This window comes from Phaenicophaeus curvirostris, chromosome 14 (genome assembly GCF_032191515.1).
Source record: "Phaenicophaeus curvirostris isolate KB17595 chromosome 14, BPBGC_Pcur_1.0, whole genome shotgun sequence".
NCBI classification, from domain to species: Eukaryota; Metazoa; Chordata; class Aves; order Cuculiformes; family Cuculidae; genus Phaenicophaeus; species Phaenicophaeus curvirostris.
Genome location: NC_091405.1, coordinates 11622659 through 11648924, shown reverse-complemented (window position 1 = coordinate 11648924; position 26266 = coordinate 11622659). Strand labels below are relative to the sequence as shown.

Below are 26266 nucleotides of genomic sequence, written 5' to 3'. Positions count from 1 at the left end.
GAGCTGAGCTGAGCTGAGTCAAGCCGAACAGAGCTATGCTGAGCTGAGCCGAGCTGAATCGAGCTGTGCTGAGCTGAGCTGAACTGAGCTGTGCTGAGATGAGCCAAGCTGGACTGAGCTGAGCCGAGCTGAATCGAGCTGTGTTGAGCTGAGCTGAGCCGAACTGAGCTGTGCTGAGCTGGACTGAGCTGTGTTGAGCTGAGCTGAGCCAAACCAAGCGGTGCAGAGCTGAGCCGAGCCGAGCCGAACAGAGCAGTGCTGAGCTGAGCTGAGCTGAGCTGTGCTGAGCTGAACCAAGCGGTGCTGAGCCGAACCGAGCCGAACCGAGCGGGGCTGAGCTGAACCGAGCTGTGTTGACCTGAGCCGAGCCGAACAGAGCGGTGCTGAGCCGAGCCGAGCCGGGCAGGTGCCGTGACCCGGGTCTGGCTCCCCCGCAGCGCTGCCGGGGGGTCTCGGAGGGGTCGGTGCGGAGCGACTCGTGCCGGTCCCGCCCCGCTGAGTCACCGCCTGCCCGTGGTGGGGGGGGGGGGGACGGACGGGGCGGGGCTGTCGGTCCCACCGAGCCGAGCGGAGCCGAGAGGAGCGGAGCCGGGACAGCTCGCCCAGCCCGAGCCGGGCACAGGTACCGAGGCGGGGTGGGGGAGATGGAGCAGGGAGCCCCGTGTTTGCGTTGGGGTGGGGGGGGGTTACCAGAGGCCACGGTGAGGGGCGCTGCCCTTGCTGGGGGTACCGGGAGAGGATGCTGCGGGTCCTGGTGCGGGCAGGGGAGGGTTTCGGTGCCCCGGAGCAGGGGGCGACCCGAATCCCCCACGCGGCACGAGGTGCCGCGTGGGGGATTCGGGGCGCCCCCTGCTCCGGCGGGGATGTTTTACCCCCCTGAGCCCGAGAGGTGGGTGCGACGCCTCTATCTAGGGGTCTCTCCCCCCGGGACCAGCTGTTCCTGGCTGCTACTAGTAGCCCCGCGGAGCCCCCGCTGCTTCCCACCCTGGGGGACCCACCAGCACACCCCATTCCTCCTCCTCCTCCTGGCGGAGGGCTCAGCATTCCCGTGGGATCGCCGGCGTGTCTCGACAGGGTGATTTCCCTCCCCTAAAATGCCTTTTGGAGGTGGAGGGGGATTCCTTCTGCAACCTCCCAGCTTGCTGCTGCTGGTCCCGACACGCTGCTGCGGGATGCAGGATGCTCAGGGTGTTCCTGAGCTGCCCCTCCAAAGGTACCAGGAAGACCCAGTGAGGCCAGCTGGTAGAAACGAAATTAAGTCTCCTGGAATAACCTCCTGGCAACAAGTGCAAGGGGTTCTTGAGGAGGGAAGGCAGCCAAAGCCTGTTTCATGGTCTGCAGTAACTTGGACTTCCCAGCCAGCGAGGAGCCAAGTTCGGAGATGGGGGTGTCAAATCCTTTAAGCTGGGACTGCAGCCACGGTGGGTTTTGCCATGCTCCTTTCTGGGTTTGCAGCTCCCACATGAATTAAGCCAAGGCCTAAAAATGCTGCAGGCTTGGTTGAAGTCCAGCTCTTAATCCTGCGGTCCCGGGGCTGCTATTCACAGAACAACAGGTTTGCCGGCAGCTGCGCGCTGCTGGGACGGGGACCCACAGCCCCGGTCGTCCCTGCACCTTGCAGTGGCACCTGTGGGTGTCGGAGGGATGTGGTGCTGTGGGTGTTTGCAGACGATGGTGGCTGCCAGGGTCCCCGCGGCACCAGCTGGGCAGCAGCTTGCTGGCGCCTGCTTTTCGGGAGGGCTCTGACCCGCCAACTCCTTTCCCATCAGCTCCCTGACAGCTGGGGTTTGGCAGGGATCCTAGGGGTCTTATGGACTCTTACCTGACTCTTCGAGTGCTGCAGGCTTTGCTCTGGCTGTACTTGGCTTTGCTGCAGGTAGACAAGCCTGCCCGGATCAGATTCACCTTCACTGGGCTCCAGGTTGGCTGCTTTCCCTGCCAAATGCCTGGGAGCCTGATTTGGGGTTATCCTGGGATGCCCCTCACCGCTCCTCACCTCCCTCCCTCGGCACCCACGGCAGGTGACAGGGACCTGGGAGGAGACAGGGTGTTTTGGAAGCCATTTAGAACTAGAAGGGGTGGTTTGGGTGGAAGGAAGCTACACGCCGACCTGCAGGACAAAGCCAAGGGGTTAATCCTGCAGAGTGCTAAGTAGTGGGAGCTTAATATAAGGTGTCTGCCTCTACCCCCCAAGGCTGGTGATGTGGCTTGGGGTGTGGTGGGAAGACAACCTGTACCACTTCCTTCCCAGTTCGTGGCAGACAAATTTGCCGCAGGTGTACCTGGTTGTCCACGGATCGTTTGCAGAGCCTGCAGGGATTTGCGTGCTGCTGAGCAGGGTGCCCTGTTGCCCGGGTGCTGGAGGAGGCGCTGCTTTAGTTGGCTGCAATATTCGTGTCTTTGGTATTTTGTAGGTGATAGAAATTTTAAGTTTTGAAGGTTAAGACTCAGCTTGATGCAAATTCCCTGTCTCAAGAGCCTCAGACACCGGCGGTCTGCCCGTGCCAGCCTCCCCTTAGCTCTCCTCTTCCTTAGCCTGCTCAGGAAGGGATGGTTGCCAGCAGCTGGCAAAGGGCAGGTCTGGCAGAGAGCCGTGCTGCTCCCATGGGAATCTTTATCAGGTCTGGTTTTCATAGAATCATAGCATCAACAGGTTGGAAAAGACCCACTGGATCATTGAGTCCAACTGTTCCTATCAAACACTAAACCATGTCCCTCAGTGCCTCGTCCACCTGTGCCTTAAACACCTCCAGGGAAGGTGACTCAACCCCCTCCCTGGGCAGCCTCTGCCAGTGCCCAATGACCCTTTCCATGAAAAATTTTTTCCTAATGTCCAGCCTAAACCTCCCCTGGTGGAGCTTGAGGCCATTCCCTCTTGTCCTGTCCCCTGTCACTTAGGAGAAGAGCCCAGCTCCCTCCTCTCCACAACCTCCTTTCAGGTAGTTGGAGAGAGCAATGAGGTCTCCCCTCAGCCTCCTCTTCTCCAGGCTAAACACCCCCAGCTCTCTCAGCGGTTCCTCATCAGGCCTGTTCTCCAGCCACCTCACCAGCTTTGTCGCTCAACACTTGCCGACAACACTCAGCTCCTGAGTGCTGGGTGCTTTATGCAACCCCGTGGCCTGGGAAAAGCCGAATCACTAGGAAAACAGAATCGCTGCCCCCCATCCCGTGGCACAGGCTTGGTGCAGCCGGGCTGCTGGCACAGCACAGCTGCTGCTCGGCTCCTTGGACGTTAACAAGCGCACCGGGTTGGACCCTGCCGCCCACCGATGACGGGAAAGCCTCGCATGCCGATGCCGTGAATAATGGGCAGACTGGCCCCTGTGTGTACGGGCCGCTGGCCAAGGACAAGGGCACTTTGTGAAGCACCCGGGGGCTGGGGCATCCCCTTTGCGGGGGCGTTCCCACCTCCTCGGGCAGCTCCAGCCGCAGCGCACATCATCCATGGTCTGTATGATGGGGGCTGGTTGTGCAAAGGTGTTCTGCATCTCATGGAGCCTGTCCTGGCTTCCCTGTCTGTGCCTCAGTTTCCCTGTCCATTTCCTGAGACCTTGCTTGGATAACGGGCTGCGGATGACGAGCTGTAGGCTCATCAGCATCTTGAGGAACAGAGTGTTGGTGTATTTTCCTAATGGACCTGGAAGGAAAATGGAGATAAAAGCCCCTGGATCTCACTGTATCCGGTGTTTGTTTGATGTGTCACAGCATCTTCCCTTCTCGGGAAAAACGTCATGTCCAAAAGCCATGTACTAACTCCAGAAGCTGAAATACCTGCTGCCAAGTCACCCAGAGAGCAGTAAGGTGAGCAATGAGGTGGTAGTAAATGCCAGGTGCTTTTTTTTTTTTTTTATGGGTTTTTTATTTTTGTTTCCTGTCTGCCTCCTGGTTTAGAGGTCGCTATATTATTCCTTGCCAAGGCTTTTCTTTCCAAGACCGGCGTGTTCTTTTAATGGAGATGGAAGGACACAATGTGGTGCCTAGGGCTGTGCCTTTCTCTCTGCCAGTGACAAGGCAGTCTGCCACCTCTTTTTACTTGATCTGGCTGATTTGGGGACCAAACCAGGAGTTTTCCTATGCTTTATTGAGTTTGGAGGAGCTGAGTCCCCCAGATCTGGCTGGGACTGCTCCGGAGATGATGATGAAGAGGTCAGCTTGGTGCTGAAGGAAGCTTCAGCTTGGCCACTGCAGTAGCGCAGGGGTTTTGAAGATGGGTGACACTGTGGTGATACCCCGATGGCAGCGGGGACGTGTGACATCGCTGCCCTCAGGTGATGCCGTGCATTCCTGCTGCTGCCCAGTGATGGGAAGATGATGGGGCAGGATCCAGCCGCGGCACGGGCACGGCACGGGCACAGCACGTCCAGCTCCCTCCGACACTGCTTCTCCTCAGCACAGATGGGAACCGTGTTTTCCCACTGTGAAACGTTTTTCGGGGTTTTTTTCTCGTGCTATTGTTTGGCTCAGGAAACGGCAATCAGTGTTGGGGCGATCGGGACCTTATTGGGCTTGGAGGGGAAATACCAGCTCCCCCACCCACATCCCCACAGGCATTTCTGGTCCCGGTTGAGTAACGGCTGAAAGGGGCTGATCCTGTCCTCTGACCACGCCAATAAAATCCCAACGGAGCCAGCCCAGTGGGATGAGCTGAAACCTTGTTGGGCTTCAGCATTTCCCATCTGGAGGGGGTGATTGCCTGGCGTGCCAGCTCTGTGCCCTCATGCCATGGTTGGCATTCACGTGCCGCTCTGTTGCTTTTAAGTGATCCAGGTATTTCCCGCTGCCACTGGCGCTGTGCCACCCTAGATCCATCCTTTTTGGATACCTGTGTGTGATTCCCAAGTGTGCAGCGAGGCACCAGGCTGCCAGCCCCATCCAGATACAGCTGCCAAGTTGTACCCTGGGAAGCACTGGGAAGTTCGTTAGCACCACACTCTATTATATCCATGGCAACAGGTTAATTAACAACCCGAAGTCCCGTCTTCTGGTGATAAACTGCTGCAAGAAGCAGACAGGGAGGGACGGCAAGCAGGCTGTGACCACAGTGACGCAGATGTGTGCTGGATCTGTGCTGGCCAGAGACCTCCAGAAGAAGTCCATGCTGGTGGGAGAAACTTGCTAACAAGGACACTGAGTTTTCAAGCAAGTGTTTTGCCCCCGTCCTCCCCATCTGGAGACCCTTAGGTGCCTGGGAAAGCTCAGGAGCCTTTGCAGGTGGTGCTGGTGGATGCCCTGGCTGTGAGGTGCCTGCAGTAAATAAAATAGGATTTGGCCGCTTGGTGGGTTTTGAAGAGGATGCTTTGATGCAGTGTTGGTGGCAACCTGAGTGCTGGCTTGGCTTTGGGTGTTGGCAAGTGTTTGATGAGTGCTGTCCCACCCTGAGGGGCTTGCACTGGTTGTCAGAGCCTGGCAGGAGGAGTCCCAGCAGCCCTGACCCATCGTGGGGTGATAACAGGGTGAGGAGGAGGCGAAGCTGCGAAGCTCAATGTGTCACAGCGGCGCTGGAGGTGCAGTTTGTGGCATGGCAAAGGCAGAAGGCGTGATGGGAAGGGCTGAGGGTGTGAAGGCTGTGGCTGGGTAGAGCGTGTGGGTGCGGCAGCACCCTAGGGTGCTCAGCGCTGGCCTGGGTGCAGGTCGCAGGAGCCAGTCCGCGTGTAAAGGCCAAGAAAAGGGTGGTGGAGCAGAGCGATGGATGAAGAGATGGGGAAAGGGGATGCAGAGGACATTGCCCGGCTGGTTGTGAGGGGCAGAAGGGGTTTTGGCAGCCACGGTTGCTGCATCGGCATTACTGGGATGAGCCTGGGAGAGCTCGTTTCTGCCAGGCTGAAGTGATGGAGTGGTTTGCACATTGCCCAGCTCCCAGCTAATCTGAAGGAGCTGAAAGCACCCTAGAAAATAATTTTAGGGCTGCTGAATTAGGAAACTGCCGTTTCCTTCTGTTCCTATCACTTGTGATAAGAAGTCAAGGCCAGAACAGAGATGTGAAGCAGGGAACGGAAGGGAGGACGCCTCCTGTGCTGAATCGTTGGTGGCTGTTGCCTGTGCCAGTCCGGTGGGGCACCCTCTCCATGCCAGGAGCCCTGGGACACGGCTGGTGCCCCCCCGGCCCCCACAGCTGGGTGGGAAGCCTGGTGCTTGTGGCTCCTCCTGGAGGCAGAGGCACCAGAACGCTGGTGGTGAGGATGGCTGGTGTCCCACTGACCTTGTTCTCCATCCCATGACCCCATGGTCTGGGTGATACCCAAATACTCACACGACCCCTTTCCTTTGTGTCCTTCCAGGCTCTGCTTTCACCTTGGAGGCCAAGTCAAAGCAGAGAGCTGCCTCGGATGAAGGTCCTCCTTCTCCTCCTTCTCTCCCCCCTCCAAGGTAGACTGACACGCGTGTGCCCTCACCTCTGCCAGCGGGCTGGGTTTGGGCTGCTGGAAGTAATTGTCAGCCCCCCAAAATTGTCTGGGGGCACCAAGGGGCATTTGCAGCCATTTCTTCCACAGAGATGGAACATCTCGTGGGCTGATGTGCCTCTGGTGGGTTCTCTGGGGCAGGATGGATCCTTTCCAGAGAAAGGAGATGCTCTCCATCTGTCCCTTTTGGGGATGGAGAGCACCTCAGTTGGTCTCTGCACATGTGGATGGTGGCACCTAAAAGAGGGTGGCACCATAAGGTAGGAATTCCTGCCTTGGCTCCCTGGCACACCTTCCCAGCGTGGCTGTGGGGATGTTGGGGAGGTGGACGGTGCCGTGCAGCCCATCTCGGGTGGAGTTGGGGTGGCTGGTGTGCCATGCACGGTGGTTGCCACGGGGGTGCGATGTTTGCGGGGGTTTGGCCCCTTTGGCTGAACTGGTGTCTCTGTTCACTTGTGCAACGCAGGGGTGGGAGCTGGTGGCCACCATGAAGAGGACTTCCGCTTCTGTGGTGACCGAAACCAGACCCAGAACAGCTCCGTCATCTATGAGCACAGACCAGCCAACATCTCCATCAAGAACACTGCCCAAGCGCTGATAATAAAAACGCCCTTTTTACCGAACTCTTCCTACAAGTACAGCTTGCCCCCCACTTTGGGCAGGTACCGATTCTGCATCTACTGGTTCGAGGCCAGCAGGACCCTGAGGCTGGTGTATGGGAAGCAGAGCTTCCTCCTGGGGCAGGACCCGTCCAACAGCGTTGCCCAGGAGAGTCAGAAGACTGAAAGAACCAGCGATTCCATCTTCAACGTGTCCTACATCCTAAAGGGCGGGAAGAACACCTCCCTTGCCAGCACATCTGAATACTCCTTCCCTCTTCAAGGCAATTATTTTAATGAAATGAAGGGTTTGTTCTATCCCCAGCTTGTTCTAGCCCTCAGCAGAGCATTGGTGGTGTCCTAGAATAGTGTGATGATGTGAAGACAGCTGAAGGGTGATGGAAGGGGACAGAGGTTTGCTTGAAGCAGCCCAGAGGCAGGCCCAGTGCCTAGGCTCCCTAAAGATGGACATTTTCAGAAGTGCTTTGCCCGCTAAAATCCTGGGAAATCACGGGCTTTGCAGAGGTCTCCAAGGGTCCCGTCTGCACTACTAGGCACTTAGCCAGCCTCAGCCAGCCAAGTCCTGGTGGCTTCACTGGGAGCTGACTTCTGGGTGGCTGGAAGAGCCCTCTAGACTGGGGTCTCCATCAGTTTCCTGGGCTTGGGGCCACCTTGAAGCCCTCTGCTTTCCACTCCCACCAGGGCTATGCCCTGTTGGTTTGGAAGCCAGCTCTGCCCGTGCATCTCATGGTATTTCCTTTCATGTGCCTGTCAGAGAGCGAGACCGTCTGGGAGCAAGATGTGGAGAAGCATCTTAATGCCTTAGACAGCCTCATTGCCCAGCCCCTGACACTGGCTGCAGGAGCCACAGAGCAGCAGATGCTTCGGCGGTGAGTTCCCAGCTTGTGCTGTTCCTTTCGCTGCTGCTGTGGTGCTTGCTGCATCCTTCTCACTGCACCCTTTGCCTGACAGTGAACTTGGGAAGCTGGAGAAGATGCTGGCCCAAGTGGAGTTCGAAGGGCAGAACCAGACCTTCGGGAAGGCCACCGTGCAGGCGACTATTCTGAGGGTTCAGCCCACGCAGGCTCCTCAGCACCTGGCCTTTGCTTCCCAAAGAGAGGTGGGTCCTGGGCAGCCTTCTGTGGTGATCTTGGCCCCCTGGCATCCTCTCCCAATGTCTCTCCTGATGAGTCTTTTCTTGCAGGAGGGCAGAGAGGTCCATGGGTTTGCAGTGGACCTGCCACGCAGCCTGTTCATGCTGGTGAAGGAGAAGGAGGAAGTGGTAGAGCACAGGGTGCTCCTTGTGGATGTCAACAGCCAGACCATGTTTCAGGTAACACCTGTGCCCGTGGCATGGGGGGTCCCTACCATGCTCTGGTGGCTCTGGTGGTACAGGGCAGCAGGGATGCCGCCCAGACCAGAATGCCAGTGCTCACTTGGAGAAGATGCTTCAGAGATGAGCTAGAGGCTCAATGGCAAAAGAGACATGGGACCTCCTTCTTGGGGACTCTTATCTCCTTTATGCTCAGCAGCTCTCTCTTCCCATGCTGCTATCACATCTTCTTCTCCAACAGGATGAAAACAGAAGCCACGTCCTAGGTGACAAGGTAGTTGGCATCTCCCTGGTGGACATGGTGGTAGCCAACCTCTCCGATCCAGTGGTGCTCACTTTCTTCCACAACCAGCTGCCGGTAGGTGGGGAAACAGCCCCATTGAACCTGATCTCATCAGCAATGAGGGGGCAAGGAGGTCTCAGGCTCTGCCAGCTTAGAGAGTGGTGACAATGCAGCAAGTCCATGTCCTTGGCCTGCTTGTGCAGGGTCTGCTGTGTCTTCTGGGGCTGTATCAGGGTCATGGCTTCACTGTGGGCACTGGTGGTGGTGCTGCCTGTGCCAGTCCAGAAGATGCAGCTTTGCAGGTGTGTCACCTTCAGCACAATCTGAAAGGGGACACTTTGGGGGACACTGAGTTAACGGTCCCTTGGCTTATTCATGGTCAGGTGCTAGCTCAAAGCTGAACCCCTTGTTTGAAAAAGGGGACCTGGGAGGAATAATTTGCTCCATTAGCTGCCAAGAGAATGGTCTGTGTCTGGAGCCTGCTCCCATGGCATGGGATGGCTGTCTCCTGAGACCGTCTCGCCTCCTCTCCTATCTTCTTCCCTATCAAATGTGTTGGCTGGGTAGCAAATCCACAGCTGTATCCTGATCAAGGCTGTGGTTTTGTCATTGCAGAGGAACATGACCCCACTGTGTGTCTTCTGGCAGGAGGACACCACCGGTGAGTGATTCTGCATTTGAGTGTGAAGCCAGGCGCTGCCTTTGCTCCTTTTGCAGGGTACCACAGATTTGCTGGTAGGAGTAAAATTCCCTCACCTCCCTTCCTTGCTGCAGCTCCACAGACCTTTCCCATGGGGTTGATTTCAGGTTTTCACCTCCATAGCTTACTCAAGAGCTTTCTCTTGAGGTATGGGTCCTGATGCTGAGGGTGCTGTCTGAGTGTATGTGCTTGGCTTGGGACTCCTGCTTCTGTCCTCCCCCCTGTCATGGACACTTTGCCTTGAAGATCCACAGACTCAAAGGAGATGTTCCTACTGTTCACCAGATGCTCTTTCTTTCTCTTGCTCAGCCATCTCTGGGAGCTGGGACAGCTACGGTTGTGCAACAGTGACGAGGGGCAGCCAGACGGACTGCAGATGCAACCACCTCACCTACTTTGCTGTGCTGATGGTACTTAGCACCTTCCCACAGCTCTCTACATTGTTCCCACCAGCTGCTCTTCCTCACCATCTCTTGTTCCTCCTCAGGTATCCTCCCCGGACATCACCTATGTACACAGGGATTACCTGAGTATCATAACCTACATCGGCTGCCTGATCTCGGCTTTGGCATCTATTTGCACCATCTTATTCCTCTACTTCAGGTACAGTCTGGCAGTTCACCCCATGTTACCTGTCTGCGTCCTGCCCATTGCCACTACACCTGGGTGGGCACAAGCTCTCTAAATGCAGCTGGTGGCTTGGCTAGAAGCAGAGTTCTTCCCTCCAGAAACCACCCCAATGGTCAGGTCTCCTGCACAGTGCTCAAAAACACTGTTCTCAATGATTTTGGAAAATCAACTTGGCTATGGATTCAGCAAGCAGCAGCCTGCAAAGATCTTTTCAGGGCCCTGATCTAGAACAAGAGGGTCTTCTCCGGTCATGTCACTGATCCTATGTGGATTATTCAGAGCTGAAATGATGTTGCTATCTACCCACCATGGCCTAGACTTGAAATGCAGGGTCAGCTGCAGGGGACCTGAATTTGCACACATAACAGGTGGTCCCACCCGTGGAGTTCGGCTCTCAGCCCCAGACACTGCCAGAGAGGTCTCCTGGGTTTTCAGGCCGGGGCTAGTTGTCCCAGAGCACCAAGGGCACCAAGGATGCTGTCCGGGCATGGTGATGAGTTCTGTCCTCCTTGATTCTCCAGAAGCAAGCAGCGAGACCAGATCATGAGCATGCAAATCCATATGAACCTGCTGGGTGCCATCTTTCTCCTGGACATCACCTTCCTCATCTCTGAGCACTTGGCTTCCAGCAGCGAGGCAGTCTGCAGAGCTGGGGGATTGTTCCTGCACTTCTCCCTCCTGAGTTGTCTCGCCTGGATGGGCATCGAGGGCTACAACCTCTACAGGCTTGTGATTGAAGTCTTCAACGCCTACCATGACCACTTCCTCCTCAAGCTCTGTCTAGTGGGCTGGGGTGAGTATGAGGAGTGTCCTGAGGGCACAGGCTGTGGGGTGGAGGGGCAGCTGGGTAGGTTTCCCCCACCATTTATGGTGTCTGGATGGGGATGGAGATGTAGCTGGGGGCAGCAGATATCTGAAAGCAGAGGGATATCTCTGTTGAGAGACTTGGTGGAGAAGGAGTCTAGATGGCTGAGAGCAGAAGGTGGCGCTAGAGCAAGGGTGGGTCACCTGGGGAGTCACCTAGCAAGGGACGCAGGTGAGAGCTACTGCTTACAGGTGGGATCCTCTCTTTCTGAAAGAAACGTACAAGACAGCCCAGAGAGGTGGGTTTGGTGCAGGAAGCACCCCTGCATCTCTGCCGTTCTTTAGGCAGGAGGCTGTGGTAGGAAGATCTCTCCTGATTTTTTGTGGCCTAAAATTCCACGGCCCTCGGAGACCTCTGGCTGGGGTTGGTGCAGCGCTGCGTGCTCCTGGGCTGTGGCTTACAGCAGGCATCCTTGCCGCGTGCTCTATCCCCAGTTGGTCTTGGGAGGGAGGACATTGGTTTTTATTCTACAGGGGGAGAAAGGGGCAAAAAGTCCGTCTAGAAGGTCCGAGGGCCATGGACTAGGGCAGCTATTTCTCTCTGTTCTTGCCACCCAGGAATCCCCTTCTTCTGCGTGACACTGATCTTCCTGGCTAGCTGGACGAACTACGGCCCCTTCTCCATTCCCGTCTATGAATCTGTTGGTGGCAAATCCACCACCGCGACTATGTAAGTCATGGCAAATGGGTTGCCTGGTCCTCTCAGCTTAGATGTCAACTGGCTAAACCATGTCCTACAGACTTTCCTTAGCCCACCCGTGGCTTTTCTCGGGCTTTGTGCAGGGTGCTGGTGGTGGATTCCCCCTTCCTGTTTAATTAAGCTGGGAGCTGGGTTTGTGCTACACTTTTGTGCTTCCTGGAACTTGTCCAACTTGTGTCCCCATGGGATGACGCAGCATAACCTTCTGCCCTTTCTCCTCCCTCCAGATGCTGGATCACGAGCCCCCTCATCCATAATGTCGTGAACCTGGGTTTCTTTAGCCTGGTGTTCCTCTTTAACTCAGTCATGCTGGGGGCCATGGTCCGGGAGATCGTCCGGCAGAACAAGAAAGGCCACAAGCTCAAGCACGTCCTGGCCCTCCTTGGGCTGAGCATCCTGCTGGGCATCCCCTGGGCACTGGTGTTCTTCTCCTTCACCTCTGGCGTCTTCCGCCTTGTCTCCCTCTACATCTTCACCATCATCAACTCCCTCCAAGGTGAGCCTGGGACGCAGGGCTCCTCCAAAGGGCACTGAAGCTTTCATGGGCTGTTGGTGGTGAGGTATGAGAGGAGCTGCCCCAGGCAGGCTGGCTGGCTCACTCTCGGCTACTGCTGGCCCCTTGAAGGGGTTCACCCACCCTCCCTCCTTCCCCTTCCAGGTTTCCTCATCTTTCTCTGGTACTGGACCATGGTGCTGCAGGCAAGGAAGGCCCCTGACACACAGAGCAGCTCTGACAGCGTCAAACTGCAGCCCAACAGCAGAGAGAGCCACCTTGGCTGAGCCCCACGGTCGCTGCGCCGCACTGTGCCGGGGCTCCCCGTGCGGAGGATGCCTGCGGGAAGGACTGATGCCCTACGCTTTGCTACTGCACACACCTTGTAGGGCTGCTAGGAGCCCAGGGACCTGCAGAGGAGCCAACTGCCCCTCGCTTCTCACCTCTGCCAGCCCCGTCCCCGGTTTTCCCACCCCACCATGTCCTGCTGGGCAGCGGCGCATCCTTTGGCTCGGCATCCTTGGGAAAGGAGGGAGGGATGCTCACCTGGGCAGTGGATTCTGCAGGAAGCAGAAGTGGCCGGGACAGGTTCCCTGGTGCCTCCAGATACCCCCTGCCATGCCTTGAGGCCAGGGATGATGGGTGGGAAAGGCCTCATCTTCAGCCCTTGCTGGTGGTCACTGAGAGGGTCCTTCCCCAGTGAAGAAAGAATAACTGCCCCCATGACACCCTCTAGCAGCTGAAATTATCTATTTTTGTTATTTTGTTGATGTATATTTTTGGATAGTGTAGAAGTTTAATGAGCGCACCCGCACACCAGACTTGTGCCCATTAAAGTTGTTCCTGCTCGGAATGTGGCTCACTGGAGTCTCTCTTCTGGGCATGCTGGCAAGCTCTGATGGGATTCATCTCTCAGCTGGGGTTGTCCCTTCCGTGGGCAGGACCTGGTGTTTCATCTCATAGGATTCTGCTGAGCTGGGATCAGTGACATTGCTCTTGGCAGAGCACTGGCAGCTCGCTGCCTTGGGATCAGGGTGATGGGAGGAGATGCCATGGCTTGGGAAACTGCTGCAGTCTCAGTACCCAGCAAAGAAGGCCAACGGAGAACAGGAATCCAGAGAGGGAGACTTTGCAGGATGGGAATCGCCTGCTTTGGTGGCTGTGGGGCCAGGCAGAGCATGGCTTTCTTGGCTGTGCCACTTGCGAGGACTGTATCTCCCATCCCACCAGTTCCCCTTCTGAACAATGCTCCACTTGCAGCTCATCCCCTCCCACCCAGCTCCTGTGAAGGGGATATTTCATCCCTGGTGTCTTTTGCAGCACTGCTCAGTGACGTGCTCGGTTTGGGAGAGGGATGCTCCAACACATTACTGGACCAGTGGGGGCCATCGACCAAGGATTTGTCAGGGTGAGGGGCAGAAAGAGAAAGGAAAAAGCCCCAAGTCAGATGGGGGAAGTGACCAAGGGGGAAATGACACGGCTCTGACTGTTATTGCTGTTACTGCGAGCTGGGGCAGGAGGTCCTGCCAACCCACAGGAAGGTGTGAGGCGTTTGCAGAAGGGAAATGAGCTGTTGCCTCAGGAGCAGCTGCACGTTCCAAGAGAGCCCAGGGAGGAGCAGAACACCGTGGGACAGCCAGGGGTGTTAAGGGAGACACTGCAAAGCACCATGAACCTGCTCCTGGGTGCTGTGCTGCTGCACCTGGTGCTGCCCGGTGAGTGGTGAGTGAGGGCAAGAGAGGCACTCCTGGTGTGGCGGGGTGCATGGGCTTGAGGGGGAAGGCTTTCCCATGGGAAAATGTTGACCTAAAGACTGTGGTGGGGTTACACGCCAAAATATATCCAGGTGAGTTGACTTGGGGAGGGCAGTTCCTGCTGGGGGCTATTTTAAAACAGCAGCAGCCCAGGGCCACTTCAGAGAGCCACCCTGGGGGGCTGGAGGTGGTGACATGTCAACGCGGGCATGGTGGCTTTGCCTTCACCAGCCCTCATGGCTGCGCAGTTGCTTTTTGAAGCCCATGTAACTGTAGGATTGCTCCTTTTGAACCTGGCAGCTGCCAGATACTGTGGATAGGGGAAGGGCTGACCCTACATCTTGGGGTTTTCCATTTCCCCACGCGCTCTTCCAGACTCTGCCAGGGGACAGGAGAGCTGTGCCGGTGAGTGCCCCCTCCACCCCTGCCCTCAGCCCCAGTGCCCACCCGGTACCGTGGCACCCCGTGGTCAGCCTGCTGCCCTCGTCCCCAGCCCTGGCGCGAGGTGACAGGCACCACTGGTGCTGCAACATGACGGTGGAGACAGAGGAGACAGACAATGGGATCCCCAGCCTCAACTTGTCCCGCCAATGCCCAGAGCTGAAGCACGACGGCAGCTCTGCTTGTGCCTGTCTGCGGGAGCGCTGGCTCAGGTAGTGTGCAGACGTGGCTGTGGTGGGGTCTGGGGGCTCAGCCCCCCCATATTTCTCAGTCCCACAGCCCTCGTGCCTTGCAGGCTGCTGCAGTCGGTGGGGCCAGCGCTGCATAGTGGACTGGCTGGGCTGAAGATGCTACTCCTGAATGTCAGCAGGGCTGTCAGCCATGATGTCCTCATCGCCTTTTCCCCCACGGAGGTGAGATGCATTCTGCTCCCTTGCTCAGAAAGTCCTCCAGAGCATTCCCTGAGGCTTGGCTTACTGTGCCATGCTCTTCCTCCACCCTACTCCATGGCTGCCTGACGGACCCACATCAAATTTAGCATCCCTTGGCAAGGGGTCACATGAAATAGTGTTTGGGAGGGAAGAGCCCTCCCAGAGGAACTGTCCCAGCAGCAGGTAGGGTGGTCCAAGGAGCAGGAGGAGGAGGACAAACAGTATATGGTTAGACTTGATGATCCAATGGGTCTTTTCCAACCTGATGATTCTATGATTCTGTATGGGACCTTATACCTCCCTGCCTATCCCCAGCCTCTTTCACTCTCTGGTTGTCCCAGGCGACCATGTTCCATGGGGTGAGAGTGTGTTGGAAGCTGCTTCCATCTCTGCCCCTTCACTGCTGGGTGCTGGGATGAGGTACGTCCCTTCTGCCCTTGGGGCTTTTGCTGATGTTGCTGAACAAAACTCACCTTGGCAGAGCTGAATTTGTGCCTGGAGCAAGGTGGATCTCGAGCAGAGAGGTGACATTGGTAGGGGGACTGTTTGCTGACACTGTTCTCTGCTGCAGGGTCCCAGGTTGCTGAACATGACTGAGAAGGGGGAAACAGGCAAAATTCAGCTGCCCAAGGAGATATTCCGCTCCCTGAGCAGCTGGACGGCACGTGTGGTGGTGACAGTTCTCAACATCCAGCAGCTTGGCATGTTCGAGGTATAAGCATTGTCAGCATCCCTCCAGCTGCCAGCACTCACTACCTGCCAGCTGGGCTCAGGCAGCCTTGCCCCCCACAGGAGGTCAATCAGATGGGACAGGTCCTGGATAACACCGTGGTGGGCATCACGGTGGGAGAGACAAGCATCTCTGGGCTTCAGGACCCCTTGAAGCTCACCTTTACCCACAGGCAGCTGCCCTATGTAAGGCATGTCTTCCCTCCATCTCACCTCCAGCACTCCTCACCAAGGTGTCTGCTGATGCTGCTCTCCCCTCTTGCAGGGCATCACCCCGCAGTGTGTCTTCTGGGATCTCAGCAAAGGTATGGTCCTTGGTGGGACTGTGTGGAGGGCAGGGGCAGATCCTGTGCCTGGTGCTCACGGCCATCACCCCATACATGTTGCAGGGCAGGCAGGAGGCTGGAGCAGCAGCGGATGTGTCACATGGCCTGGGGACAATGGGACAGTCTGCTCCTGCGACCATCTCACCTTCTTCACCCTTCTCCTGGTGACAATCCCACTCCCCACAGCTCCTGCTCGTACCCTGGCTGCAGTGCTTGTCCTAACTTGGTGGCCCCTTGAGTGTCACCAGTAGCCACAGAGAGACAGTTATGGCTGCTCCCAGGCAAGCCCAGGTCCCAAAACCAAGCCCAGCCCTGGCTCAGGAGGGGAGCAGCCTAGTGCAGGCTCTGGAGCAAGCAAGGCTTAGGGTCCCGTTTCCTGGTGGAGGCTCCCACAAGGGTTCTCGTGGTGGTCCCCCATAGCCTTCACTCATCCCTCACCCCACCCCAAGGGAGCATTTAATCTGAGCTACTGCCGGCCTGCTCCCACCAAAGAACTTCTAGAGGGACAAACCAGGGGCTTGCACAAGGTCCTGGCTGCAGCCCACCAGGGTTATCAGCCCTGTGGCACTGGTAGCTGCAGTTGGGTTTTCTAGCTTGGTCCAAAGCCTGTCTAACCCAACATGCATGTGTTCAGCAGAACCCAACCCTGGATGAGTCCATGGCACAAGCCCTGATGGCTGTTGCCACTGCTGGCTGTGTTGTAGCTGTGGCTTTCTCAGTGTTCACCATTGCCTTCTGCATCTTCTTAAGGTAGGATGTGCCAGCAGTTCCCTGGGGACTTGTCAGGCTGGGAGAGAGATGGGGCAATTCCAGTGCCTCTGCTTGAACCTGCTTCAATACAGCACGGGGTCCTGCTCAGCTGTGACCCCCACCTTTTCTGCTTTCTCTGGGGATGCTCAGGTGCAGGTTCAGGATTGAGGAGACCCTTCGCACCAACCTGGGCCTGCATATGAACCTTGTAGGGAGCCTGCTCCTCCTCAATGTGGCTTTCCTGCTCAACAGTGGAATCTCTGGTGGGACCCAGCCAGGGACTTGCAAGGTCCTGGGGGGGTTCACCCACTACTGCCTGCTCTGCTGCTTCACCTGGATGGCACTGGAGGGCTGTCACCTCTACCTCCTCTTTGTCAAGGTCCTCGGCACCTACATCCACCACTACTTGATGAAGTTGTGCCTGGTCGGCTGGGGTGAGCACCACCAGCGGGAGCTGGGGTAGGGGAGGACAATCGGTTACAAGCAGAGGGGGAACAGTGTGATGCTGTGATGGGCAGAGAGTGAGCAAGCCCCTGTCCTGCCCACAGCTCTTCCAAATGCTGTGGTCAGGGCCAGGGAGTCTCTTATAAGGGCTCAGTGCAGCAAATTCAGGGTGCCATCCCCAGGCACCCTCCACCCCACTGGGGAACAGCCTTCTGCTCACCCAGGGTCTTCATTCTCCTGTTGCCAGCCCTCCATGGGCACTTTGGGGGGCATCAGAGCAGATGATCCTTCAGAGAGGTTAGGGGACAACTCGAGCCCTGCTGCTCAGCACTGTCCTTACCCATCCACGTCGTGTCCCAGCAGCAACCATTGTGCCCCTGGCACTTGTGCGACCTCAGCGTGTCCCGAAGTTCCATCTTCCCAGAGGACAACATGTCCAGGGCCATGCAGACACAATCCAACCACCTTGCCTGTTGTTTGCTGTTCTGGCCTCCTCCACAGGTCTCCCTTGTTCTTGCAGGCTTCCCTGCTCTCATGGTGGGGGTGGCAGGAGTCATCGGCAGCTACGGAGAGTACAATATCCAGACTGCGGACCACCAGGTCATAGCCCGCCTGTGAGTGCCCACAGGGCTTCGGTGTCCGCTATAACAAGGGGAATGGTAACCCAGGATCACAGCAGTGGGGAGGAGGGGTCCATCCGGCTTGGATTTATGCTGCTGTTCCACTTCCCTAATTACGATTACAACAGAGCAGCTTTCTACAGCTCTGGTAACCACCACCTCTCCTGCCAAGCCTTCATGGTCATACCCACAGGACTCTAGGTCATGGAGGGACATCCGAGGTCCACCTGGAGCTTCCCCAGGCTCCATCCCAGCTGAACAACACGAGGGCAGTGGGTCTACACTACTGTCCCTGCTGCTTCACCCTTGCCTTGGAAAACCCCACCAGCACAAGGATGTCCCTGCATCTCTAAGCACTTTCCCCCGGGGAAGCTCACAAGGGTGCTGCCAGGGCTAGCAGAGCCACTGGAGGCACCGCGATTGTCTCTTTTCAGGTGCTGGATCACTTCCAAGTATCTCCTGGTCCACTACATCACCAATTGCAGCTACTTCTGCCTCATCTTCCTCTTCAATACGGCTGTCTTTGGGGCGGTGGCCCAGAAGAGCTGCTGCCTGCAGGGCACAGGGGTGGTGCAGGGGGACCGCAAGGCCTGGAAGGTGGCCCTGGTGGCGATGGGGCTCTTCTCCCTGCTGGGAGCCACCTGGGCTCTGGCATTCCTCACCTATGGCACCTCCTCGGCACCTGCGCTCTACCTCTTCACCATCCTCAACTCTCTCCAAGGTCAGAGCTGGCTTTGAGCTGGGCTCTCCAGGACAGGATGAGAGGGAATGGCCTCAAACTCCACCAGGGGAGGTTCAGGCTGAACATTAGGAAAAAAATTTTCATGGAAAGGGTCACTGGGCACTGGAACAGGCTGCCCAGGGAGGTGGTCGAGTCACCTTCCCTGGACGTGTTTAAGGCACAGGTGGATGAGGTGCTGAGGGGCATGGTTTAGTGTTTGATAGGTATGGTTGGACTCAATGATCCAATGGGTCTTTTCCAACCTGGTGATTCCATGATTCTATGATTCCCTGCAGGAATCTTCCTACCATATCCTGCTGCTGAGTGTCTGACTTCCTTTCCCTGCAGGAATCTTCATATTCATCTGGCTGTTCGCCCTCTACTACCCCAAGACAAAGGAGACCACTGGCTCCCTCTCCCACATCATCAAACAAGACAAAACCACCACAGCCTCCCAAGACTAGCTGCTGGCTAGACCTACCTCCCCACCTGCATGTGCACCTGCTGTGAGTAAGCTTCAGTCCCGATGGATGCAGCTTCCCGACAGAGGACAAGGGGTCAGTTTACTATGCCTCAGTTTACCCTTCAGTTGACATGATCCACCTTAGCAGGGCTCTTTGCTTCAGCCCTTCTGTTCCTTGTGGTCTACCTTGGAGAAGGAGCTCTGGAGACAACCCTTCTGCCAAAGTCCCTCCAGGCTGCAGCTCCCTCATGGTCTTGAATGCTCTGATCCCCTTTCCCAGAAGCTCCTGTTGGGGTGAGGAGGGAGCCCATGAACTGCCTGCCCTCGGGGTGGAGCCATCATCCTCCACTTGAGATGGACTTTGGCGCTGGACCAGCCCAGCGGTGGGTTTTCCTGCCGCAGGAGATGGGAGGATTGACTTGCTCCAGCCCAGACTCAGGAGGTTCAGGTCTGGGAATTAGCAAAAGGGGATTCTCCCAAGAGCTTCTTTGCAATACAGCCTCTCCAAATGGACCAGGGCTGATCTGTTTGGGCAGCAATCTGCTCTACGTCCCTCGTGCAAAGCACCCTCTGGGGCCAACAACAATTTGTGTGAGGACACTGCTTCTGCCCAACATGCACACGCAGCTGCCTTGCAGGGAAAACACTCGTCTTTTCCTTACCTGTGTTTTCATATTAAATCTCTACCAGCTTTCTGAGCACTGTGGGTTTAGTCTTTGATGCTTAAAATGTTGTTCATCATTCACTTTGTATTCAGGATGTATTGATGGGCAAAAATCTTGCGTGTGATTTGTCGTTGTTCAGAAGGAAGAAATCCATATGGATAGGTGTACAAACACACGTGAGTGTGCACAGAGAGCAGCCCTTTCTCTGTTCATGCAGCTTCTGTGTAACACGGAACTGCGCCAAGTCCAGCTTTGGTGGGCAAGTGTCTAGTGTGAGTACCTCCATCTCCCCCCACGCCTGGATGACTCTGGATGAGAAGGTCCTAGGGATTCTACAGGGAGTTCAAACACCCTGATATGACTCATATTTTGAGCACTGTTTGCATCTGACCATCGTCTCCCTCCCCGCCAGAAGGCACAGGGAAGCGCCCCTCTGATACTGTCACATTTATTTGGAAACAGCAGTTTTCTACGCACTTTGCCACCTCGTGCTGACGGTTGCAGCAGCCACAACAAGCACAGAGAATGCACACAGCAGGATGAGGGCACCAGGGAGCCATGGGTTGGGTCCTGCTGAAGAGGAGAAAGGTTGGTTACACATATGGGTCCCCCAAGCCAGTGCTGAGCCCTGGCACAGCATCTCCTGGCCAGGGGCAGATTTGGGAGAGGTCGCCTCCTCTGAATTGAGCCACCAGAGCTGGGGGTAATTCAGGGCCCTGAGGGCACTAATAGGACTTGGTCACCCCAGCTGGTGTTATCTGGGGCCTCCACCCACGCCCAGGGGCTCCATTAAGCTCAGAATTCACGCCTGGTCTTATGCTGCAGGTGGGCTTGCCCCAAGCCCTGGTCCTGGCCCTCCTTGGATCTTCTGGATTGATCTTGGTGCTCAGAAGGAGCTCGCCTTGCTGGGTTGATGCAGAGGCAGCGTTGTGAAACCCCAGGCTTGGGGTGCTGCACCAACAGCCTTCTGTCTCCAGGTCCCTTCCCACCTAAGTCCCCTGCTCAGCCTGACTTGTGCCTGGTACGGAGCTGCTCACGCAGAGCTAACCTCTCTGTGCTGGTTTGGCTTCTGGAACATGCTGTGCATGGCCATGACACTTGAAGGACCTCAGATTGCTGTGCAAGGCAGGGATTTTAGCAGCTCTTTTTAATAACCTGGCACTGACTAGACAGTTGCAAAGGTCTGTGAGCTCCTCCTGCCCTTCCCGGAGGGCCGTACTTACCCTCCAGGGCCTGTTGGTCAGTCCCAGAATGGCGGGTCTCTGCGTCCAAGGAAGGAGCAGCCAGCAGATGGATGGGACCATAGGAGACAATCTTGTTGTAGTCATCCACCAGCGCCCGTTTCTTCCTCCAGGGCCTGGGGCACTGCTGTGAACAAAGCCAAGGGAATGGTGATGGGACCAGAAGGCAGGGGAGAAGCTCACTTTGCGGGGGGCAGGAGCTGTCCTGGTGGTTTCCTCCTGGCACGGGCACAGCTGGAACTGCAGCCCAGGAGCAGACAAGACCCCAGAGCATGAGGGGAGCTGGTTCCTGAAGGACCTTAGCCTGCTCCTCCCCAGGTTCTAGCATAAGCCTCTGCTCCTGCAAACATCCAATGGACAGAAAGAAGAGAGCTCTCTGGTAGGTTCAAGCCCTTGTGCCTTTTGTTCAAGGTACTGGGGTGTGCTGAGGTACCCAAAGCCAGAGCAGACCCTCCTCCAAACAGCAGGTCAAGGGAAGGGGGGTCCCCCTGCCCAGCCAGGGTGCAGTGCAGAGCACTGGGAGCGCTTACCTTGGCACAGGGCTCTGGGCCGTCAGGGAGACAGAGCCGGACTCGACAGTGCAGGAACACCTCAGAGTAAGCAACAAACCGAAACATCTGGAAGCTGAACTTGGCAGTGGTGCTCTCTCCGATGGCATTCAGGTATGTCACTGTCTCATCGTGAGGGCATCTGGGACACAACAGTGAAGTCAGTAAGAGGCAAGTGACGGGGAGCATCCCAGCCTGGGACACCAGAGCACAGAGGGACTGGGTGCAGACCCCCAGGCTTTGCTAAACAGGACTATATCTGTCTCTGTGCTGGTAGGGATGCCTTCCCTTGGCGCTCTGCACTGTGTCCAGCTTAAGGGGAGGCAGCACTATTGGCAGCAGAGCAGGGTCAGGATAAGGGCTCAGTTAGGGGGCTCACCTATGGGGCAGGTACACCCATTCAGTGATGGTGTCCACCATAGGTTTCACCTGTAATGGTGTCATTGCTCATTGCTCCCTCTCAGTAACCCATCCTTAGCACCCTGCAAAGAGACTCAGTCATCCTCATAGTTCAAGGAGACCAGATGTGCTAGGGGCTCTTTACTCACCCCTTCTCAATGAGCTGGTGCCTCACATCCTGGTAGGGATCAGCGCTTGGTGTGGCCCAGCAGTCTTCGACGCTCAGCAGGAAGTACTTGAGCTGGTGCTGTCCTTCTATCTTCAGCAGGACATAAAGTGTGTCTGTGATAGGGATGGCCGTGTTTGGTAGGTGGTAGGGCTGGAGGTAGTCGGGTGTCTTGTACAGTCTCATGCTGACATTGAAGTGTCCTTCTCTGACCACAAACTGCACCAGCCTGAGAGGAGAGGAGAAGAGCTCACAAGCAGAACAAGAAGGCAGGAAGGATGTAGCACAAGCCAGGACTCTGGTTCAGGTGCACTGACTCTGCTTCTGGTTGGAAGCCTTATGAGAGCCAGGCCCCAAGCTGCCTTCTGGCTGGTATGTCTGCACCATGTGTGGCCAGAGGCAAGGAGCTCCAGGGGTTCCCACTGACCATCTGGCCAGTGAGGCATGTGAAAAGGCAACCCAGGGAGTCCTAACTTGCACTCCCACAGGGGTCTGGTGGGTGCATCTTCCCATTCTCACCCTTTATTTTTTTGGCTGGCTTGTTTCAAGCAGTAAGGACCAGAGAAAGTTAAGCTTGTACGTGAGCTTCTTTGGCTCTGTCAGAGCCCCAGACCTTGTGTTGAAGAAGTATGTTGGGAAGAGAAAAGAAGGCAGCCTGATGCGGCATTGCTCTAGTGGCTCCCCAGACCCTCATTGAAGGCATCAATTTTTCTGCAAGCTCACAAATACTAAGTCAGCAGCAAGGTGAAGAGTGACCACTCACTTGCCAGCAGCAGTAAGAGCAAAGGGCAGCTTCACCACCTGCTCGTAAGCATAGATGCAGGAGAAATGCACCTCCAGCTGAAAACTCCGGGAGATCACACCCCCGTGTGCTTCCTGCTCCGACTCAATGACGTTGACATAGGACACGTGGGAGCTGTTTTGCTGGAATGACAAAGAAAGCAAGCCTCCAGACCATGCCTAAGTTCATACACACAGCTCCAAGCTCCAGTTCCGACGGCACAACTCAGCTGGAGCTGCTCCACATCTCCTGAATGCCTGCTGTTTTTTTTCTCAAGCCCCATGTCCATGGGCTACTGGCAACCATCACCAGACAGCAGGAATCAGCATAGTGACCACGGGTGAGTGTCTTTCTGTGCAGTGCAGAGCTGGAGCACCACTTCCCCTGCACCCTCCCTGACCCAGGAATCAAGTGAGGGACCAAGGACCTTAGTCAAGGCTGCAAAGCTCGGAGTTTGCTGCCAGAAATCTGAGGACTGTTATCAGCTAGTAAAGAGCACAGCTAAACTTCCATGCTCTGCTGAATAAGACAAGTCATGCAACCACCAGGGGTTTGGTAGAGGCAGAAGAGCTTTCTGACAGCCCCCAGAGAAGCCTTCCAAAGGGAACAAGAACTTTACAGCACCCAGATATAAAAGGAAAAGCTTCCAGGGCTTCTCCTTTCTGTCCCCACCCAGCATGTCTGCTCCTCTCATGGCTTCAGAGCTATGCAGACAGCTTCTGCTAAATGCTCACCTGAATTATTGATCCACAGGCAGTGTGGTTTTCACCTGTGAGAGTGGCTGCAAAAAACAGCTCTCCCTCTTCTTCCCTTTCTGAGACTTTGCATGCCTGGTTCTTCAAGTGGACGAGCTCCTGAGGGATTTTAAAGAGCTCAAACACCTCCTTCCTCACCATCATCTTCATGTGCTCTTCCTCACAGGCCAACTTCAATACCACATCTGAGGGAAAAAGCCATCTGCAATAGCAATAAGGAAGAGGCCTGAAGGAGCCCTAGGTCAGCTCTGGAATGGCACAGCTCCACTGAGCTCAACAAACCCTCATCCCAGCCTTGTTGGAGACTGCTGGTAGGGTTCTTCAGAGGCACTGGGCAAAACCCAAACCTTTGGGAATGCCCAGATGTTAATGTGGGTCTGTCATTTTTTACTAGTTGGCTACGACCTGCGCAAGTCCATGGCTGCTGCTGCTCTGAACAGACATGGTCCTTAAGCCTTCGACATCAAAGGCAGCTGTTGTGGGTCTGGCTATCTACAGAATCACTGCAGTCTGTCAAGAGCATCAAACAGGTACAATGATCCTCACTTTCAGATGAGGAAGATGGTTTTTTGGCCATCATCTGGAAGGAGCCTTCGCTGTAGCTGTGCTGGAGTGGATGTGGTTGTGCTGACTGCGAGGCAGCAGTGGTCTCTGCAGCGTGCCCTGCTCCCCTGGCACAGCTACACCACAGCACAGCTTCTTGACAGCCAAGGCTTCCTTCTCACAGGAATTCAGGGTTTTTTTTAGAGGGAGGAAATGGCCTGTGAGAAGGTCTTGTACCAACATGTAGTCAACACGTGGTGGTGGTGGTGGGGAATGCACCTGAACCAGGAGCTGGAACATGCACCTGAACCAGGAGCTGGAACATGCTCCTGGAGCCTGCAGCAAAGAGCAGTAGTAACACCAGCTCACTGTGCCCATCACACTTCTCTCTAGTGCCCGTGCACACACTGGGGAGGTCTCACCAGCATTTTGAGCCCTACCTTGGCAGAACGGCCCTGTGAAGCCTGGTTTGCAGCTGCAAACTGGTCTGTCCTCCACCACCTGGCAGTCCCCCTGATGCTGGCATGGGTTTGGCAGGCAGACATCTGGGCTCCTCTTGAGACGGAGGGCAACCCCTTGCCTTGGGCTGTGTGGGCTTGCCAGCTCACCTGCAGCAAAGGAAAGGCGAGTAAGCTAAAATGCAACAAGAACGTCCACCCTACAAGAGACATGAGCGAACTCGCCCCATAATTTGAAGTCCTGCCCAGCTTGCAAGGGCTGAGATCCTCACTTACAGCCAGAGCAGGCACATCACAGTAAGAACCTGCCACCTCGGCTTGCCTGAGGAGTTGTAACTGAGAGCCTAGGAGACTCTCTTAGCGTGGTCACAATCTGTATCAGAGCTGTGGAGCCTGCCACCGGCAAGCAAGGAGAATGGTGGCACAACACAGCATCTGTGCCCACCTCTGTGGGTCAAATATTGTACATGGCTGGGATGAAGAGCCTGAGATTTATGCCTATATTGCCAGCTCTTGCACTCTGGTTCCTGCCCCCCAGCTCAGCCCTGCTCTGTTGTCCCCCATTAGTAGCCTTCAGCGATTCCCTGAATGAACCTAGACACAGATCAGGTGAGGATTTGACCTCTCTGCCTGCAACCCCGCAGGAACAGTGTACAGGGAGACTCACTCTTGGTGCTGTCGCAGCCAGCCAGGCAGAGGGCAGAGACCAGCAGCAAACATCTCACAGTCCTTTCCTGTAAAAACAAGCAGGCTCTGGGTAATTTGGGGTTTTGGCATGCTCGCTGGAGATGTTTGCAGTCGTTCAGAAAGAACCAATCCTCAAGCATGGGTGTGATATTTCTGTACCGTATTTTCTCTGGAGGCTCTGGGTTCAATGGCACAAAGTTGTTTCCTATCCCAAAGGGCCAGATCAGCAACGCTTTCCCCTCAACCTAATACGAGGGCCATATGCTGTCCTGAATGCAGGTAGGTAGGTATTCCAGAAAGAAGGGGTGGAAAAAACAAGACCTTGGACCTGCAGGGATGTGCTGGCACTTTGAGTAAAACCACACAGCTGAGGCATCATTCCAGGCTCCCAAAGAGGAAAGGAAACTCCTTTTTTTCCATTACAGTTCTTTTGAAGACATAGGATTTGCAAAAGGGTTCTTGCTTTTCCAGTAACCCATATCCATAACAAGGAGACAACAGGATAAAAAAAAAACCCAAAGCCTTTAGCAGAACTAAAATCAATGCCACAAAGCCACAGATTAAGTCGATTTCCTCCATTAGTACAGATAATGGATTTATTTAGGGAAATTAGAGGCACGGTGCTGGATGAGCCCTGGATACTGGAATTTTCAGTCAGAGATGTGGCTATGAGATGGCTGGGGTCAGCGACTGGAGTGATTCTCTGCTACCCGTCTGCCCTGGGGCTGTACTGAGAGCAGGGCAAGCCTAACACTCTGCTCTGATCTGGCAGCATGTCCCGTGCTGCCTCTGCCTGACCCTGAGCGCCTGTGACCACCAGACCTCTAGACAAGGGTTTATTCCCTGCTCCGCTTCATTCTTACTGCAGCAGTCCTGAGACATCCCACCAGCGTTAAGAACTCACCTGGTTCTCACCCCACTTACCATCGCCTGGCCACTCGGTGATGCTCCTCTACCCACCGCTGCCCCGGGTGCTCTCGTGCTCCCCGCTGCGTGCCTTATATTGCCTGCTGGCAGCTTCTTCACCCCACGCAAGCACCCTGCGTCCCGATTGCACAAGAGCCAGCTGAGCATCCTTCAGAGTGGCCGGGGAGGAAAGGGCTCTGCAGAACTCCATCCTCCAGTACGGGCAACCCTTCCGATTACCCGGCTCATGAATGCTGACCTAATTTGTGGCCCTGATGGGATCCCAAACAGGGAGAGTATCTGCAAAATCCTCAGGAATTTGGGGGTTTGTGCATCCGACTGTTTTTGTGGTACCTGCTTTTGACGCAGCAGTAACAACAGATATGATATGAGAAGGCCAGATAGCTGGGTGTACTGAATACACGTGGTTTCGCA

At 55.9% G+C, this 26266-nt stretch overlaps 3 protein-coding genes across 6 annotated transcripts; 2 read left to right on the top strand and 1 right to left on the bottom strand.

Annotated features, from left to right (window-relative positions):
- Nucleotides 1-539: 539 nt before the first annotated feature.
- On the top strand, nt 540-12856 carry ADGRG1 (adhesion G protein-coupled receptor G1). Of its 3 annotated transcripts, none has more exons than XM_069868443.1 (14): nt 540-622; nt 6279-6366; nt 6868-7284; nt 7776-7890; nt 7973-8120; nt 8205-8333; nt 8575-8691; nt 9232-9277; nt 9626-9726; nt 9804-9919; nt 10468-10739; nt 11369-11480; nt 11738-12006; nt 12169-12856. In XM_069868443.1, exons 2-14 carry the CDS (start codon nt 6327-6329, stop codon nt 12288-12290), a joined length of 2004 nt encoding a protein of 667 aa, XP_069724544.1. In that variant the 5' UTR covers nt 540-622; nt 6279-6326; the 3' UTR covers nt 12291-12856. The 3 variants fall into 3 exon arrangements, with proteins under 3 accessions (XP_069724544.1, XP_069724543.1, XP_069724542.1); XM_069868442.1 differs by having other exon boundaries at nt 6868-7308; nt 8208-8333; XM_069868441.1 differs by having other exon boundaries at nt 6868-7308.
- A 154-nt stretch (nt 12857-13010) lies between these two features.
- Nucleotides 13011-19380, top strand: ADGRG3 (adhesion G protein-coupled receptor G3). The gene is made up of 13 exons (XM_069868455.1): nt 13011-13718; nt 14133-14162; nt 14251-14410; nt 14494-14611; nt 15201-15341; nt 15422-15544; nt 15624-15663; nt 15748-15848; nt 16322-16434; nt 16585-16868; nt 17399-17492; nt 17933-18219; nt 18568-19380. Exons 1-13 carry the CDS (start codon nt 13673-13675, stop codon nt 18681-18683), a joined length of 1653 nt encoding a protein of 550 aa, XP_069724556.1. The 5' UTR covers nt 13011-13672; the 3' UTR covers nt 18684-19380.
- A 422-nt stretch (nt 19381-19802) lies between these two features.
- LOC138726572 (uromodulin-like) lies at nt 19803-26045 on the bottom strand. 2 transcript variants are annotated; one of them, XM_069868467.1, is made up of 9 exons: nt 25850-26045; nt 24906-24972; nt 24221-24388; nt 23217-23422; nt 22465-22625; nt 21685-21930; nt 21119-21278; nt 20571-20712; nt 19803-19917 (listed from the first exon to the last, which is right to left on the bottom strand). In XM_069868467.1, exons 1-9 carry the CDS (start codon nt 25997-25999, stop codon nt 19817-19819), a joined length of 1401 nt encoding a protein of 466 aa, XP_069724568.1. In that variant the 5' UTR covers nt 26000-26045; the 3' UTR covers nt 19803-19816. The 2 variants fall into 2 exon arrangements, with proteins under 2 accessions (XP_069724568.1, XP_069724567.1); XM_069868466.1 differs by having other exon boundaries at nt 20571-20715; nt 25850-26042.
- Between the last annotated feature and the right edge of the window lie 221 nt (nt 26046-26266).

Excerpts from the sequence above, each read along its gene's own strand:
- ADGRG1 (XM_069868441.1), top strand. The coding sequence starts at position 6,327 with ATGAAGGTCCTCCTTCTCCTCCTTCTCTCCCCCCTCCAAG. Across the intron at positions 6,367-6,867 it reads CCTTCTCTCCCCCCTCCAAG|GGGTGGGAGCTGGTGGCCAC; the intron begins GTAGACTGACAC and ends TGTGCAACGCAG. Across the intron at positions 11,481-11,737 it reads AAATCCACCACCGCGACTAT|ATGCTGGATCACGAGCCCCC; the intron begins GTAAGTCATGGC and ends TCCTCCCTCCAG.
- LOC138726572 (XM_069868466.1), bottom strand. The coding sequence starts at position 25,999 with ATGCTCAGCTGGCTCTTGTGCAATCGGGACGCAGGGTGCTTGCGTGGG. Across the intron at positions 23,423-24,220 it reads CACAGGGCCGTTCTGCCAAG|ATGTGGTATTGAAGTTGGCC; the intron begins GTAGGGCTCAAA and ends TTTTTCCCTCAG. Across the intron at positions 19,918-20,570 it reads TGACCAACAGGCCCTGGAGG|GACCCAACCCATGGCTCCCT; the intron begins GTAAGTACGGCC and ends CCTCTTCAGCAG.
- ADGRG3 (XM_069868455.1), top strand. The coding sequence starts at position 13,673 with ATGAACCTGCTCCTGGGTGCTGTGCTGCTGCACCTGGTGCTGCCCG. Across the intron at positions 16,869-17,398 it reads GTTGTGCCTGGTCGGCTGGG|GCTTCCCTGCTCTCATGGTG; the intron begins GTGAGCACCACC and ends TTGTTCTTGCAG. Across the intron at positions 17,493-17,932 it reads CACCAGGTCATAGCCCGCCT|GTGCTGGATCACTTCCAAGT; the intron begins GTGAGTGCCCAC and ends GTCTCTTTTCAG.